This window comes from Bison bison, unplaced genomic scaffold (genome assembly GCF_000754665.1).
Source record: "Bison bison bison isolate TAMUID 2011002044 unplaced genomic scaffold, Bison_UMD1.0 scf7180017864270, whole genome shotgun sequence".
Taxonomy (NCBI): Eukaryota; Metazoa; Chordata; class Mammalia; order Artiodactyla; family Bovidae; genus Bison; species Bison bison.
The window spans coordinates 2,263,142-2,280,521 of NW_011494842.1; the positions used below are offsets into that span (position 1 = coordinate 2,263,142).

Genomic DNA, 17,380 nt, shown 5'->3' on the forward strand with positions numbered 1-17,380 from the left:
CAAATTGTGAAATTATTTGTTCTAGCTCTGTGAAGAATACCGTTGGTAGCTTGATAGGGATTGCATGGAATCTATAAATTGCTTTGGGTAGTATACTCATTTTCACTATATTGATTCTTCCAATCCATGAACATGGTATATTTCTCCATCTATTAGTGTCCTCTTTGATTTCTTCACCAGTGTTTTATAGTTTTCTATATATAGGTCTTTAGTTTCTTTAGGTAGATATATTCCTAAGTATTTTATTCTTTCTGTTGCAATGGTGAATGGAATTATTTCCTTAATTTCTCTTTCTGTTTTCTGATTATTAGTGTATAGGAATGCAAGGGATTTCTGTGTGTTGATTTTATATCCTGCAACTTTACTATATTCATTGATTAGTTCTAGTAATTTTCTGGTGGAGCTTTTAGGGTTTTCTATGTAGAGGATCATGTCATCTGCAAAATTTAGAGAAGAGCTAACACCTATCCTACTCAAACTCTTCCAGAAAATTGAAGAGGAAGGTAAACTTCCAAACTCATTCTATGAGGCCACCATCACCCTAATACCAAAACCTGACAAAGATGCCACAAAAAAGGAAAACTACAGGCCAATATCACTGATGAACATAGATGCAAAAATCCTAAACAATATTCTAGCAATCAGAATCCAACAACACATTAAAAAGATCATACACCATGACTAAGTGGGTTTTATCCCAGGGATGCAAGGATTCTTCAATATCCTCAAATCAATCAATGTAATACACCACATTAACAAATTGAAAAATAAAAGCCATATGATTATCTCAATAGATGCAGAGAAAGCCTTTGACAAAATTCAACATCCATTTTCTCTTAAATATCTTCCCTCCCCCTGTCTTTTCCCCTCTTATAGGAGATAGGAGGTTGGGTGGCCAGGCAGTAGGAGAAAGTGAGCCTGGGGCCAGAGCAGCTGAGGGTCATTAGTGTGTGTCCAGGGCCAGCGGTGGAGTGGGGTGCGGTGGGTGGGGCTCTGGCTGGTGTCTGAAGCCATCTGGCCAAGGAAACTTGGATGGAACAAATCGAAGGGAATTCTGCTTTGTTTGGATTTGGTTCTGTGCAACCCCCCTCAATCAGCAATTTGAATCTTTTTCACATTATAATGAGGCCAAGTCAACTGAAGCTTTAAATAGGAAATTATTCCACTCTGGAGAAACACTAATTTTCATCAGGAAAATGCCTTCGACCCAAATTAAAGAGCTGCCTTCAAATCCTTCCACAGCTTTCTCATTTCTCTATCAGTTAAATGACTTCTCTCAGCACAGTGTCTGAACGTATTACTATTTTACTGTTTCAACACTATCAAAAGAGAGGCAGAGGAAATATTTATGTATCCTCTTAGGTACTTAAGAGTAGGACAACTATTAAAGGCTGGAGTGCTATGAACACTGGAGTTTTTTAAAAGCAGGCCATTTTGGGGAAACATGAGGCTACTTTATGATCTTGTAGTAGTTTTTGTTTTTATGGTGTTTGTTTCTGTCTTTTTTTCCCTGTCATCATTAATTCCTCTTCATGAAGGAAAGTACTTCCCTGAACCCAAAGCCCTGGCTGCTGGTTGGGAAGACCTGGGGCCATTTTGCTCTCTGCTTTTGAAAGTTGTTTTGCTTCCTTGGGTCTCAGCTTTTCTGTCTGGAAAATAAGAAAGTGGTGCCCAGTGAGGCCCAGTTCCTCTCCAGTGCTGATTTTCTAAGATTTCATCAAACTCATCACATTTGCTAAGAGAGAAAGTTGAGCTGGACCAAGCTTCAGCTTTCTGGACAAGATTCTCCATATGGGCCTTCAGAACTGAGGGCTTCCCTGGTGTTTCAGATGGTAATGAATCTGCCTGCAATGTGTGAGACCCAGGTTCAATCCCTGGGTGGGGAAGATACCCTGGAGAAGGATGGCAGCCCGCTCCAGGATTCTTGCCTAGAGAATTCTATGGACAGAGGAGCCTGATGGGCTGCAGTCCATGGGGTCGCAAAGAGTCAGATGAGTGAGCGACTAACTCTTTCCAGAGCTGACCCAGGAAGATGACCATGCACTACATCTGCTGGACAAGTGTGCTCGGTCCAGAGTCAGCTGTGGGGTGCAGTGCGTCCCCCAGCCCCACCCCTCTCAGCCTGTCCTGAGTGGTCCACGGATGCCAGAAGAAGGGTGGCTTTCTCCAGGGATTAGACCTTATAGAAGTGGCAGTTAGCACAGATGGGGAATTCCAAACTACAGGACCTTAAGTCCTCCAGATGAAGGTAAAAGGTCGGCGGGAAGAAGGAGGGGTCTTTTAGAGCCAGCAGGCCCTTGTGACCGCTTGACTTTCAGTCGGAATGAACTCAAGAGCCATGGGAGGGTCTGGAATAAAGGATTGATGTGATGTCACTTATTTGTAAAGGAAATGACTCTGACTTTCGAGTTGAAAATGGAAATTGGGCTTTAGGATGATAAGGGCAAAAGCAGGGAGATGAGACAGGAAATAATCTAGGAATGAAAGGAGGGTGGCTGGCATCAGGTTGGTAGGAGTGAGGGGAAGGGAACTGCTTATCTTCTGGGGATATTTTGAAGTTAGAGCCCCCGGGATTTACTGATGCATCAGACATGAGTTTACGAAAGAGTAGTCAAGGGTGAATCTAGTGAGATGTAGAAGGATGGGGCAGAGAAGACTGGGGAAGGGGAGTCGGGACTTTGCTTTTGGATAGATCAGATGTTTACATTAGATGTTCAAGCAGAAATGGTAAGTGGATGATTGAACATAAAAGTCTGGCATTCAGAGGGAGTTCTCTTTTTATGAACTGTCCTTTCTTGTATTTTGGATTGCAATTAATGCAATTCTTGTACATTAAGATAATGAATTATTTGCTATAGATGTTGTCAATAGTTCTCTTTATCTGGTTTACAAAAGAGGAGTAAAATTTCCCCACTATTAAGTATTTTGCTGTTTCTTCCAGGGTTTTATTTTATTTTATTTTTTAGCATTTGATACTCTATGTTCACTGACTTAATATGATTTTCAAGAATTTTTGATTCTTGATTTCATTTTGGCAATTTATTTTGGCCTTTGGATTGACATGAAGATCCAAATAGCTTTGGCGAATTTGGAGGATGGCTATTGTAACAGACTGAAATTCAAACAGAATATTTGTCTGGGACATGGCATTTAAATTTAACCTTGTCAAAAGAGGAATTAACATATGTAATGTGTGACTTAGAAGGCTAATGTGACTTTTGGCATTGTTGGTAATATATGATGTGAATATTAAGAAAGACTGCAGTCCTGTTTTTGGAGTGCTGGATTTGGTTAGAGGTTTGGAGGAACTGGAATTTGCTCAGAAGTGAGTCAACTCAGAAGACAACCTTGGGAGGGGCAAGGAGGTTACTGAGTAATCCTCACTGGGATTACTGAGGTGTAATCCCAGCGAGGACGCTCTTCTCATTTCCACAATCCTCCAGAGTGGTGGTAGAGAATAGGAGGAAAGGAACACTAGGAAATAAAAAATAAAATAAATAGGAACACTAGGCTTGCGGAGTAAGCTTGGCAGGGGCTGGGGGGATAATTAGTAATAGGACCCAGGAGGCAAGCTTTTTATGCTTTTTTCTTTTCAGACTCTGAACTGAATATGGTACCAATTGTGTACTCAGTCATTTAAGAGCTGTGAGGACCTGGAGGCTGGGTGCTGTGGAGATGGGGGGGTCTGGAAAATGGGAGATGTTAGTGTACAAGTCAAAGGAATGGCTGTGATGTAGTTTGGGAAAGAGAATGACAGGAGGTAGACTTGTTATGAAGTGTTGGGGACGTTCTAGACGGAACAGTTTCTACCTGAGCTCTCCCTTCCCCTCAGTCTGTGTTCCCCGCCAAGCATGCTCATGGTCGCACTGTCTTCCGCTACCACTAAACACACGCACACACACGCATCCTCAGGAGTCTCACTGATAAGCTCAAATATGGACCGTTTGCCTCAAATGAAGTATCCAGCGCCTGGGCAGTTTACTTCCTTTTTCTAATAAAATGGTACATAAAACTCACCTCTTCTATAAAGCTTTCCTAGACAATGCTTAGTGGATTAGCTACTTCATTTTTTTTTTTCAATACACCCCTTATGTAAATCTCACATATGAATCTTTCCATGTTTATCTCATGCATCTCTTAAGTAGATTACAATATATTTTATATATTATAGGTAGTGTGTACAATAATAATAATTGTGTATAATCGTTATAGATGTGAAAGCTATTTGTATATTTAATTAAATTAAGGAATTGATGACACTGAGCACTTGTGATTTTTTTTAAATTTAAATTTATTTATTTTAATTAGAGGCTAACTACTTTACAATATTGTATTGGTTTGTTTTTAGCACTTGTGATTTTAAAGGCCAATTCATGCCTGTGTTGTATCTTCTTCTAATTATAATCTGTCTGATTATAATGTCTGATTATAATCAGAGCTGTCTGATTATAATCTGTCTGATTATAATCAGAGCTGTTTCCACTATTATTTTTAGAGCCCTAGTTAGTGGTGACTAGTTGGACACAATGTTTATATGTTTGTTTGTTTATTTGTTTTTTCATTCTTCCACTCACATACTAGGTATTTCATTGAGTGTTCCAGGGTAAGGGAATATAGCAATGAACAAAACAGAAAAAATACCCTGCTGTTTTGGACCTCACATACCGGTGGGGAGAGACAGATAATAAATTCACAATTATGAAATAATAAAAAGTAAGCAATATTATATGGTGGGAAGTACTATGAAAAAAAGTTAGCAGCAGAGCAAGAAATGGAGTGAGGAACTATTGGTCATAAAGCATAACTTATAGAGATTATAATAGTTACTTTGAGATTATAACAGTTACTAAAATGGTACCAGTTACCTTTAAAAGTTGTGCATTCTCCTTTCGAAATAAGCTTAGTATAACTTTAAGTGTAACCTCATTCAGGGAATAAAGTAATTTACGTAACTAAGTTTAATTGAATCTGTGAATCTGAGAACAGAACAGAGCTGTATCTGCAGAGATTATTTGTCAAAGGAAGGCAGTGGTTAGCTCAAGGCGAATTATAATGGGAAAGTGGATGGTGTTGTTTTATGATTATCATTCATTCCTTTATCTGAGGCAGGGAGAACTAGATTTAGATTAAGTTTCACTTGCAGATGTTGCTGCCCACTCCCCACCTTTAGATGTTTTAATGATTTTTCAACTTTTTAAAAAGTTGAAAGTGCTATGCAAAAGTAGGTACAAAAGTACTATGCATTCAATAGAAATTATACTTTGAATTTTGATCTTTTCCTAGACTAGTGAGATGCAGTACAATGGTTTTGCCCAACTGTAGGCTAATAGAAGTCTTCTGAGCATGGTTAAGTCTTCCAGGCTACCCATGATGTTGAGTAGGTTAGGTGTATTCAGTGCATTTTCAGTTTATATTTTCAATTTAAGATGGTTTTTTCTGGACATAATCCCATTATAAGTCAAAGAAGATCTGTATAGTAAATGTAACTTGCTTTCATTTGAATTAGAAATTCTGTTTTTTATTCCTCAAAAGCATATAACTTCTTTTCTTTATAAGTCAATTTTATAGAGATATAGATTATTTACAATAAAATACAAATACACTCATTTCAAGTCTTGACAAATGTATACACCTGTCTAATCACCACTCTAATCATGATTCTAGGTTTCCATTCCTCTAAACTCTTCTCTCTTGCCTCTGTTCAATCATTTCTCCCTTTCTGCCCTGTATTAAATAGTTCCATTGATTCTATGCCCTTCAATGTTAGCCACCAACCTACTAAAAATACCTCTGGAAGTAGGTGGATTATAAAAAAACAAGTCTTCATAAATGAAATAACCTTTTCAAGCTCTAGGCTTTCTTCCTGTGACTGTCATTCAATTTACTTTTCTTTTAGTCCATAAAAATATTTTTCTAATGTTTGTGCTACTTAATAGTTGATCACCAATTAAACTGTATTTCCCCCAGAGGCCATCAGTCAATGGCAGGATCAGCCATCTCTCTGCACGAGCCAGAAACCTAGGCTTCATTCCATAAATTCCAACCCCCTCATCCCCTGTTCCCCACCTTCAGGTTAGACTAAACACCCCTGAGTAGGTTCAGGTTCTACCTCTCATCCTCTCCCCTGCAGGAAGCTTCCACTTCATGCATTTCCTGCCCCCTCTCATCTGTCCTCCAAGTAAGCTTTGCAGAGCTCCAGTCTGATTGTGTGACCCCCCTGGCTGAGTGGCTTGGATAGGGATCGAAGACCCTCAATGCTGTGCACTTGGCTTCCGTCAGCCCATGCCGGTCCTGTTTCAGAGCCTGCTTCTTTGTGATCTCTTTTCTTTCTTCTCATGGATGCGGCTCATCCTGTCCACTGCAGGGCAGGCTGAAGGGCTCCTTCTGATGCACTGTGCTTCCTTGACTGTTCCTTTGAGCCTATCTCTTCGGGAAGCTTCCGTGGACTGCCTACCCTTCAGCCCCCATAGCATCATGGTTCTTTCTTAGAGCTCAGTGTGTGTGTAATTTTATAGATATTCATGTGATTTATTTATCAAGTCATTTTAGCAATCAGTTAAAGCCTATGAACTCCTTGGCTTTAGTGACAAATTAATTTCTATAATAGATATACCTGGAAAGACAATTTTATGAATATTGTTAGAATGTAGCTATGTAGAAAATTTAGTTGTGTGTAGAATTGAGTTGCCCAGAAGAATCCACAGCACACATTAAAAGTATATACTTGATTTTGGTTGCCTAGTTACCCTGGCTGGGTATCTAAGAGACTCCATTGGAAATTTGGGAAACACGGAAGAAAGTTACGTAATAGTGTAAATTTTAAATCACGTTCTTTTTTACATTTAAAAATGGAAGTAACATCCAAAGAGATTTCTCTAGATTTCATTCTCATTTTTAAGTTTAGAGTATTTAAAAGAAACCAATGACTATCTTCATTACTGAAACAAAATTATACATTTAGATTGGCAGAATATTTTATGCTATGATTAGAACTAGGCTCAAAAGAAATTGTGACTCTTGCACAATGATTTTATTTTCTTAATTTCCTTTTCAAAGCTATACATCTTTCCTGGAGCATCAGAACTCTGAATCATGGAAGAAAGTAAATTGGTTCTCTATTCTTCAACCCTGAAATTTGGCAGCAAGAATATTTTTTCCTAAAAAATGACTCATTTACAAAGAGACTTTGTGTGAACGTGGAAAAGACTTTCATACTCTCAGAAATCTTGCAGTTGGGGGAAGGGTGGGTATTTGGACCTGCTAAAATTGCAAAAGGGCAAATTTAATGTTAAGTAGTATTAATTGGTCGACGATAATGTGAAAGTTGCAGTTCTACAAGAAAACACAGAAACACCTATATTCATAAAAAGAAAAACTCAGTAACCTATATGAAAAGCTTATCATTTGTCCTGTTTCAGGGCTTTTTTTCTTTTTTTTTTGGTTTAAATGTACCCTGCTATGAGTCAGGCAATGTTTTATTTCTTGCTCCTCTTGGAAAGTGTTCTATGTTGTAATATTCCTCCCTGTTAACCTTTATTTTCCTGATTTTTAGTCCAAAATTTGTTTTACTGAATTTTATCCAACTTCTCCTGGTGATTTGCCTTGGGATCCCCCAGGTCGGATGTGGTTTTGGTTTTTCTTTATTTTGTTGCTAATCATGTTTCCTCTAGCTCTAAACTAATCCTTGAGCTTCTTGATACAATTAAGTTTTCAAGAATGCATCTTGTATGTTAAGAAAACAGCAGTAAGCTGGTTCTTATATAGTGGGAAGCATTGATTATTCCTGTGCTGCTGTTTTTCTAAAGACAAAGCAAACAGGCCCCTGGAAACACAGGACTTGGTTACATGTTGAGCATTGGATCTGTACATGTGCTGAGGAGAGCTTGAGGCATGACCTGATGCCCCAGGCTCTGACGGTGGCCATTAAGGCTAAAGAATAAGGTTCTGCAGGAGCGATCTATGGTTTGTACACAGTCACTGAGCCTGAAGAAAAGAAAGAAGCTTACCTTTGCTGAGATTCTAACAACTGCCAGACATTTTCACCTGTGAGTCCTCTGTTGATTTATTATTATTCTGGTTTATGGTCAGAAGCTGAGGCTTAGCTCTGTAAAATGGCTTAGCAGAAAGTCAAGGGAGGAGCAAAAATTCAGCCCCAGGTCTTTTCCAGTTTTAAAATTCATTGTCCTTCCACTTCACTGTGTTGCCTCCCAGGACTTGGGGATGTGATGAGTGTGCCTGAGGTCACATTATGAGTCAGAGGTGAGCTGGGAACACTGTCTGGGGTATCTCTACAGTGCCTTAATCCATTAAAATGTAACACATTCACTTACTCCTTCCTCAGAGGGGAGAGATGCCATGGCAGCTTTTGATCTACTAACGATTAACTTTCTGAAAAAAGTAATAAAGCACATATGACATTTGGCTTGACTTTTGAAAAAAAAATGTGAAAGCAAAAATTCATTAAATGAGAACCATTGCTGATGACCAATCATTTTGATACGTAGTCAATTTCCATGGTGACTTTCTTTTGAGGAATTTTATTAACATTTCTTTCCTCTGGGTCCTCAGAATTCTAAGGAATTTAAAACAAATCTGGGGACTTTCCTGATGATGGTTAAGACTCTGTGCTTCTCCTGCAGGGCACATGTGCTCAGTCCCTGGATCAGGAACTAGGATCCCTCATACTGTGCAGCCAATGATTATAATAATAATAATACCAGCACATACTAGGCATGCAATAAATGTTAGCTATTAAAAATAAAGCAATAAAAATATGATCAAATTAGTCTGGCACATGGAGTTCTTGAATCTGATTAATTGTTCTAGAGTCCTAGGACTGGATGTGCCACGAAGCATTTTCTGATGAGAGGTACATTTCTACCTGCTTGGTCTAGTTAGTTCCTAGCTATGTAACTTTTGGCAATTTCTCAGTTTCCTCATTTGCAAATGGGGATAATGTACAACCGACTTTAAAAGTGGCTGTGAGGATTAAGTGGATTAACATATATGAAGTATATAGTCTAGAACATGATTAGTAGTGTATAAATCATTGGTACTATTATTTTTTTCCCAATAATAGCAGCATGTTGTAAGTCACGTCACCCTCTCCAGATGGTGCACACAGGGTTTTGAAGGATGTAAGGAGCACCCTGAGTGGTGGCATTTTTAATGGACCTGGTTCTGTGTAGGTGCATGCTAGCAGTGGCAGCTGAAAAGCAATTCCAGGCCCATCTGATTCCAAAGGTAGAGAGAAGGAAATTCAGTGATGACAAGAGGGGCAGAGATTTCAGGCTGAACAAGCTGTGTCCATGGCTTTTCTTTCTCCTCCCTGATCTTGAGAGCATGAACCACGTGGTATTACTGCAGTTTCAACTCCAGAAGCCACACAAGCAAACGTGGTTCCTTGGGGAAAGAGAGTTTTTACACTTGCATTCTGTGTGGATGACTTGGAGGTGAATTTTTTCCAACGTTTGGCTGACAAAATATGCAGCAGATGCTCTGTTCAATGATATATAGAAATAAATGATTCTTGGTCTTTCATCTCAAGGGGGCAAAATCCAGTGACACAGAGACAGTGCCATCCTAAAGAGCGGATGGTGGGTTTGGAAATTGCAGGTTGCTTTGTATGGAGTTTGAAGAGGTTCGTTTTGAGACTTGTTCATGGGGTGGAGTAAAATGTTTAAGCGTGGGGCCAGAGGACTCAAGATAAATATGTGATTTTAAGGAATACTGGAGAAAACATGATGATACATTCTGTGAACAAGCAAATGGGGGAAGACTGATGGTTGGTGATAGAAATCATAGTCACCCCCATTCTGGGAGTAGCTGAGAGCACTTTACAAAATGAGAAAGTATATAAAAAGAGAAAAACAATAATCTGAGACTGATCTTTTGAAGGCACCATTATTGTTGCTATTATTGTTATCAGAGTTAGCAAAGGGTGGTAAAAGGAATATTTGAAAATTGGAATGGGAAAGCAGGGACTTCTGGTGTCTCTAAAATTGCAGCTGAAAATGTACTGACATGTAACTTGGTGGATACAAAGATCCATGCAGACACTCATGAATAGCCACATGGGAATGAAGCTTTTGGGTTTAAGAATTAGGGTGTTATTGGAGACATTAAAGAAATCTGTGTTAATAATCATTGACAATAGAAAACTGTACCTGAACAGTAAGATATAAGAAAGATGGGATGTGAATAAGAGAGGGAAATGTTTGCAGGTGCCAGGTGGTCCAAGTCAACCTGACACTGATCCAGGGAAACTTGGGCAAGTGTTGAGGGTCTGAAGTTTGTTTTGGAGTTTAGTGGCCATGCAGGGAGTGAAGACTGAATAGTCTGTGTCTGTCTGAAAAAGTTGTGTTTTACCAAGTTTCCAAATTCTGGAAGGATGTGTAGGACACAATGGATTTGAAAGTGACCTTAACAGACAGCTCAGCCTTGGGAGGTAGAGGGACACATCATAGCCGTGTTTGTGGGGTGAACTTTCTAAATAGGCAACCCGAAGTCTGTTATAGACTGATCCTGAAGAATAGCATTCATAATTTATTGCAGATGACCATAATCTGGTTTTTCCAGTGGTCATGTAATGGATGTGAGAGTTGGACTATAAAGAAAGCTGAGCACTGAAGAATTGATGTTTTTGAACTGTGGTATTGGAGAAGACTCTTGAGAGTCCCTTGGAGTGCAAGGAGATCTAACCAGTCCTAATAAAGGAGATTGGGCCTGGGTGTTCATTGGTAGGATGGATGTTGAAGCTGAAACTCCAATACTTTGGCCACCTGATGCCAAGAGTTGACTCAATGGAAAAGACCCTGATGCTGGGAAAGACTGAGGGCAGGAGAAGAAGGGGATGACAGAAGATGAGATGGTTGGATGGCATCACTGACTCATGGACATGAGTTTGGGTAAACTCTGGGAGTTGGTGATGGGCAGGGAGGCCTGGCATGCTGTGGTTCATGGGGTCGCAAAGAGTCGGACACGACTGAGCGACTGAACTGAACTGATAATCAGGTAGTTTTAAAATGTGTCACATTTGTTTAATCCTCCAATCCTAGATGCTTTTCTTTCGAATACATTGAATGTGTTTCTAATGTGCAGAACATTTCTCCGGGAACTCTGAACATTGACTCTGTATTTGCTGCTCAAAGCCTTCTTTTGCAGTGAAGCATTTCTCGATGATTTTATTGAGCTGGAGATATTTAATACTGTTTTCCTAAAGACTGGACGATGTGCATTCCTTATTAAGCATTTGCCCCTTTGTAGTTGTGGTTTCTTTTCTTTTTTTTTGTAGTTGTGGTTTCTTAAACTTCTTAAACAGTCATTAAGTGAAGTCATAGGTGTGAGAACTGTGAGGAAGAGTGAATTCTGAAATGGAAGGCTGGGAATTCCCTGGCAGTCCAGTGGTTAAGACTCTGTGCTTCTACTGTAAGGAACACAGGTTTGATCCCTGGTCGAGGAACTAAGATTTCGCATGCTGTGTGGCGAAACCAAAAAGAAAATTGAAATGGAGGGCTGCCCTTTGTGAATATGATGAAATAATTATTTCTTGTTTCCTTCTCTTCAGGGATATCAGGGAATAGCAGGATCACCAGGTGTTCCAGGATCCCCGGGAATACAAGTACGTGGTTTGTGTCTTCTTATTTTAGAGGTACTGTTTCTAGTGAACCAAAGAACATAACTAACAGATTTTTATTTTGTGGTTAATTTAGGGAGCACAAGGACTGCCAGGTTACAAAGGAGAACCTGGGAGAGATGGAGAAAAGGTAAATACACACAAACAAAGGTGTAGCTGGTTGTTTCAGTCACTCAAAGACAAAGGCTGTTACCTGTGATGACCCCCATTCAATGGCGTTCATCTTGGTGAAGTCCAAGATTTTGGCTCAGAAACGTCAGGGACCATTGGCTGATCAAGCACACAGGAGGCTTTTATCACCAGAACAGAGTGGTTGTCCGAAATGACCACTGGCAAATGGCACCAGTATTTGCATTGCCCTGGTGCCGTGTTCTCTGTCTGTGGCTAAGCTCTATAGGGAGCTGCCTTCTTAGAAGAGAATTACATGAGTGGAGTATGTTCCCAAGTTAGTCACCTATAGCCATTTATCAATCTCCACAATAGAAACCCATTTTAGTCTAACTGGATGGACTTCTTTCTCCTGTAGGGATTCTGTGGGTGCAGACATTTGTCTGACTTTCCTTTTCTATAGCTCTGAGATTTGCCATGTTCATTTATTTATTTTTTGTTTTTTTAATTTTAGGTGCTTGGGGGTATTTAATTTATTAATGCATTCTTTGTTTAAATTGGAAGAACCATGTTCTTTAAATTTGTTCAATATTTTAGTACCTCCCCAAGGATCCAATCCTGGATCCAGGAAGCTGGCCCATATCCAAGAAGGCCATTTGGATTTGCTTAGATCGCCAAGATGATTTGTTGGCTTAATTCCTAAAGCACAATCTTATTTCTGCATTCTTTGCAGGCTCTTCTGCTGTTTGCACCTGATGAAAACTTGTGCTTAATTTTCTAGCTACAAGCCTTGCAAAATGATTGCCTTTTAAAAACAGGGTGCATGGTATTCACACCTGAGAAACACTGATCTGGACTCCATCCATTTTATATTTTTGTGATTGTTCATACTGGTTATAGGGAATTGTAGCTGCTCAAGTACTATCTCTGGATGGACCCCCTGGCAGATCTCATGATGGGGGTGCTGCTTTCAAGCTGTTTGATCTTGGCATGTGATTTGATGTCTTTGAATCTTATTTTGTCTGTTGAATCAATGGGGATTTCTTTATAGGTTTATATCACAAAATAAGTGTGATAACATATGAAAAATACTTAGTGTGGTTCCTGGTACAGGATTTTCCTTAAATAAATGTTTGTTGTTTTATTGTTCTGGTCGGTTTATCAAGGAATGAGGTTGTGGTTGGGTTGTTGCATGGGGGTGGCTGGCATGTGTCCTGGGCAGGAAATGTTAGGGCAAACAGGACAGTCAGTGACCGGAAAAGATACAGAGAAGGTGGAATCTGTCAGGGCAGCTCTGTAATGCTGGGCGGAGCCGGGGAAGACAGAGCAACAACAGCAGTTGATGGAATTCTCGAAGAAATGGTACAAAATCTTCCTGCCTCTCAAGGGACCTGGGCCTCTGTGAATGTTTTTAGCCGCTGGCAATCTCTGCCTATTTTAAATGATGAAGGTGCTTCTTAGGAAGTGATGGAGAGCAGGCCAGGCCCACAGGTATGGAGATGTTTTATATTTGAATGCTCTGGGCTATCATGAGAGACCCCCAACTCCTCTATGAGAATGAGAATGAGGGATCCCATTGGGAAGCTGCAGATATTTGTTCTGAGACCACATGCCGGGCACCTCATTCTATTCTAGTGTACAGGATCATTGCTGTTTCTTTAATGTGTTCACAAGTAGCCTGATTCAGGCATGGGGTGCATATATAAAAGTATGCATGCATGAATAAATGTATTTAGGAATGGATAAATGAATATATTTGTTTAAATATTTTTGTGTTGACTTGGGTTTAAATGGTGGATTTTTATTCATTCACCATAAAAGAATTGGAGTAAAACACCTTATTTAAAAGTAAAGAACAGCAATCTATAAAAGAGACTCACAGACACAGGGAACAGACTTGTGGTTGTCAAGGGGGAGGACGGATGGGGGAGGGAGAGAGTGGGAGGCTGGGATTAGCAAATGCAAGCTCTTATAAAAAGAGGAATAAATACAAGGTCCTACGGTACAGCACAGGGAGCTATAGTTAATATCCGCTGATAAACCATAATGGAAAAATATGAAAAAAAATATACACACACACACATACATATATGTATATACGTAAAGCAGCATCAGTTTGCTGTACACCAGAAACTAACACAACATTGTAAACCAACTATACTCCAATAAAATAAAATTTAGGCAAAAAAAGAACAATAATTCTATTAGTTGCCTCTTAAGCTACCTGCTCTATCATTTTGAGTCATTGTAATATCTTTAAAATAGAAGCAAGTGACTCTCAGAAAGCCGTATATTCTAATGAAGAAGACAAAATGAATAAGATGTATGTTGATATAAATTTCTCTGTTTTCAGCCTAGCAGTGATTTTGTTCAGTGTTGTTTTCTGAAGTTCATTGTTTGGGCGTCAACTCTGGTGGACGTGACTATGGGCCTAAAATCCCAATGTGTTGCCCCTAACTTCCCTCTTGACATCCCCTGTGGCTCTGAGAATTTCTTTACTGGAGAGCTACAATAGTTTAGTGAGTTAAAGGCTTTTCCTTGGTTCTTTCTCCAGAATGTTCAGCAAAGGGAAGGTTGAAAACATACCCTGGGGATGGCCTTGACTTGTGGTCAATCAGGGCATTTTTTCCAGGCATCACCCATGGCCTTCAGGGGATTGTTCCACATGTACTGTTCTCTGTTGGGATATTTTCCCAGAATAATTTCCATTTTGTGGATTTCCACTGAAAACTCCCATGGGAGTTTCCACTTAAGATAATTAAAATTATATGCACTTTCTTGCTGACTGTAACATTTGTTCCTCACATATCAGGGAAGAGAATGTATATAGATTTTGTATGGTCTCTTTTTCCCTGAATTTACAAAATTAAGAGGACATCTTATCCACCAAATGGTCTTCAGTTGATGACTTTCAGTCCAAAGCTATTCTTTGGACTCTAAGAAATACTTTAACTACTTCAAAGCACTTCCCCAACCTTAAGTAAGCCTAATAAATTTAAATCATGTGGAGAAATATATTTTGTTAAAAAACATTAAGCTGGGTTGATTAACTGATGTATATTTATGGGTTTTCTAATTGACTATGAACTTGGCATGGCAAATGCAATTTTAGAGACACAGGAAGCATTAATAATTTTTTTAAACTATCCAGACTTTGTTCAAATTCATCATTTGTTTTTCAGGATTTAAGAAAAAATATATCTTAATTCTAACTAAGGTTATCTTTATGGTACCAGTTATATACATTTTGTTTAGTATCTTCATCAGAGCATCAAACACTTGAATTGTCTTTTCAGGATCTCTTTGTCCACTTGCTCTCAGCATCATATTAGGGCATCATGTGATGAGCGAGCCTTTCTTAGATGAATAAGCCTCATTATCTGGGCTTTGAAAGGCAAAAGCTGAAGTGATGTTACAGTGACATCTATTACACAATCAAGGAATTCCAATATATATATGTTGAGAATAGTAATAAAGGACCCAGCTGAAAGGGTTATTAGGGAATAATATTTTAAAATTCAGCATTCCAGTGGCTTTACTTCTTCACCTCTCACCTCTAGCAGTGTTCCTGTAGATAGATTTTTTTTTTTTAATAAAATTTAAACAAAGCCAGTAATGACATAGGAGGGAGAAATAGAATTGGCTTAGGAAGGGGCCACTTTTTACTTCTTTATTCTTCTTTTTCCTTCTTTCTTAACTAGGGAGAGTAGTCTGCCCATGTAGATTTCTGATAGCCCCGTGGCCCAAACGTGGGTGTGTGCCCCTGTGTGTTGCAAGGTGGGGGAAAGCTTAATGCAGTGACAAGTTTCAGGCTGTACCCTGAATTTAGACTGCTTCACCTTCCTAGTCATGCTTCTTAATGTCTTTAAATCTGTTTTCCCAAATCTAGAAGGTTGGGCTACAAGTATTTCTTCATAGCCTTGTTGTGCAGACTAACTAAGGCCATGCATATGTTTGACCAGAATTAAACACTGTAAATTAGGGATGATGACCATGATCATCATGGTGATTTGTAAACTGCCAAAAAAAAAAAAATTGTAGTTTATCCATTATTGTTTCTCTTAGTGTTGGATTGCACCTTCAGGAGTGCCGTAAACCTTGTTTTGCTCCCTTTACCCTCGTTGATGTGTGTGTAGCTCTATTCTGCCCTCTCTTCTGTTGCCATGGTGAACTGTCCTTGTGTAATGCCCAGCCCTCCTATGTGCTCTAGGTCTCATCCTTCTCCATTACTGTGTTATTCATTAGTCCTGCTCTTCTGTGTCTCAAGCTTTTTCTTTAAAAAAAAAAAAATTGATTGAAATAAAGTTGATTTACAATGTTGTGCTGATTTCTTCTGTACAACAGAATGACTCAGAGTGAGCAGAATGACTCAGTTGTGTGTGTGTGTGTGTGTGTATACATATATGTTCTATGGGCTTCCCAGGTGGCGCTAGTGGTAAAGAACCAGCCTGCCAATACAGGAGACATAAGAGAAGTGGGTTCCATCCCTGGGTCTGGAAGATCCCCTGGAGGAGCGCACAGCAACCCATTCCAGTATTCTTGCCTGCAGAATCCCCGTGGACAGAGGAGCCTGGTGGTCTATAATTCATAGGGTCACAAAGAGTCAGGCATGACTCAAGCAACCTGGCCTGCACACATATGTTTCACATGATGTGATGTATGTAAGCATTCTTTTTCATATTCCTGTCCATTGTGGTTTATCCGCAGGATATTCAGTACAGTTGTCTGTGCCATACAGTAGGGCCTTGTTTATGCATGCTGTAAATAACAGGTTGCATCTGCTAATCCCAGACTCCCGCTCTATGGCTCCCCCAGCCCCTCCCCCTCGGCACCCCCAGTCTGTTCTCTGTGTCTGTGAGTCTGTTTCTATTTCATGGATAAGTTCACTTGTGTCACATTTTGGATGCCACATATAAGCTGTATTTTATATATATATATAATATTATATTTATATTCCACACATAAGTGTACGTCTTTCTCTTTCTGGCTTACTTCACTTAGTGTGATAATCTCTAAGTTCATCCATGTTGTTGCAAATGGCATTATTTCATTCTTTTTTTGCTGAGTAATATTCTATTGTAGATAGATAGACAGACAGATAGACCCCATGTCTTCTTTATCCACCCATCTATTGATGGATGCTTAGGCTGTTTTTATGTCTTGGTTATTGTACATGGCACTGCTGTGAACACAGGCATGCAGATACTTATTCAAATTATAGTTTTGTTAGGTTACATGCCCAGGGGCAGGGTTGCTGGACCATATGGCTACTTTGATCTTTCTTCATTAAATTTTCCCAGTCACCCAAGGCATGACCCATCAGAAACGTACCAAGGTAAACCCACTACAAAGCTTCCTTCAGCTAGCCCCTATTTTTCTGTTTCCCATCACAATGTAAATACTCAGAAACTCTCTTGAACCCCCTCCAGGAGGTTGCCTATCCCAACCTTATGTTGCATGATTAGATCATCAGTTTCCCCTCTCTTTGAAAGCCAGGAGTTGTTGTTTTCAGATATCTCTCTTTATCTGTGTCTCAGCAGCATTTGACACAACTATCTATTGCCTTCTTTTTGGAACTATTCTTCTCCTGGCTTCTGGGACCACATGTTCCTAGGTTTTCTCTTGCTTTCACTGGTT

The 17,380-nt window shown here is 39.5% G+C and overlaps 1 protein-coding gene across 2 annotated transcripts in view; it reads left to right on the forward strand.

The window, feature by feature from the left end:
• The window catches only part of COL21A1 (collagen, type XXI, alpha 1), a 236,889-nt gene that overhangs the window by 129,704 nt on the left and 89,805 nt on the right, over positions 1–17,380 (forward strand). For both annotated transcript variants that reach the window (XM_010848536.1, XM_010848535.1), the window contains exons 11-12: positions 11,567–11,620; positions 11,712–11,765. In XM_010848536.1, coding sequence (XP_010846838.1) covers positions 11,567–11,620; positions 11,712–11,765 — 108 coding nt within the window. The remainder of the gene's footprint in view (positions 1–11,566; positions 11,621–11,711; positions 11,766–17,380) is intronic.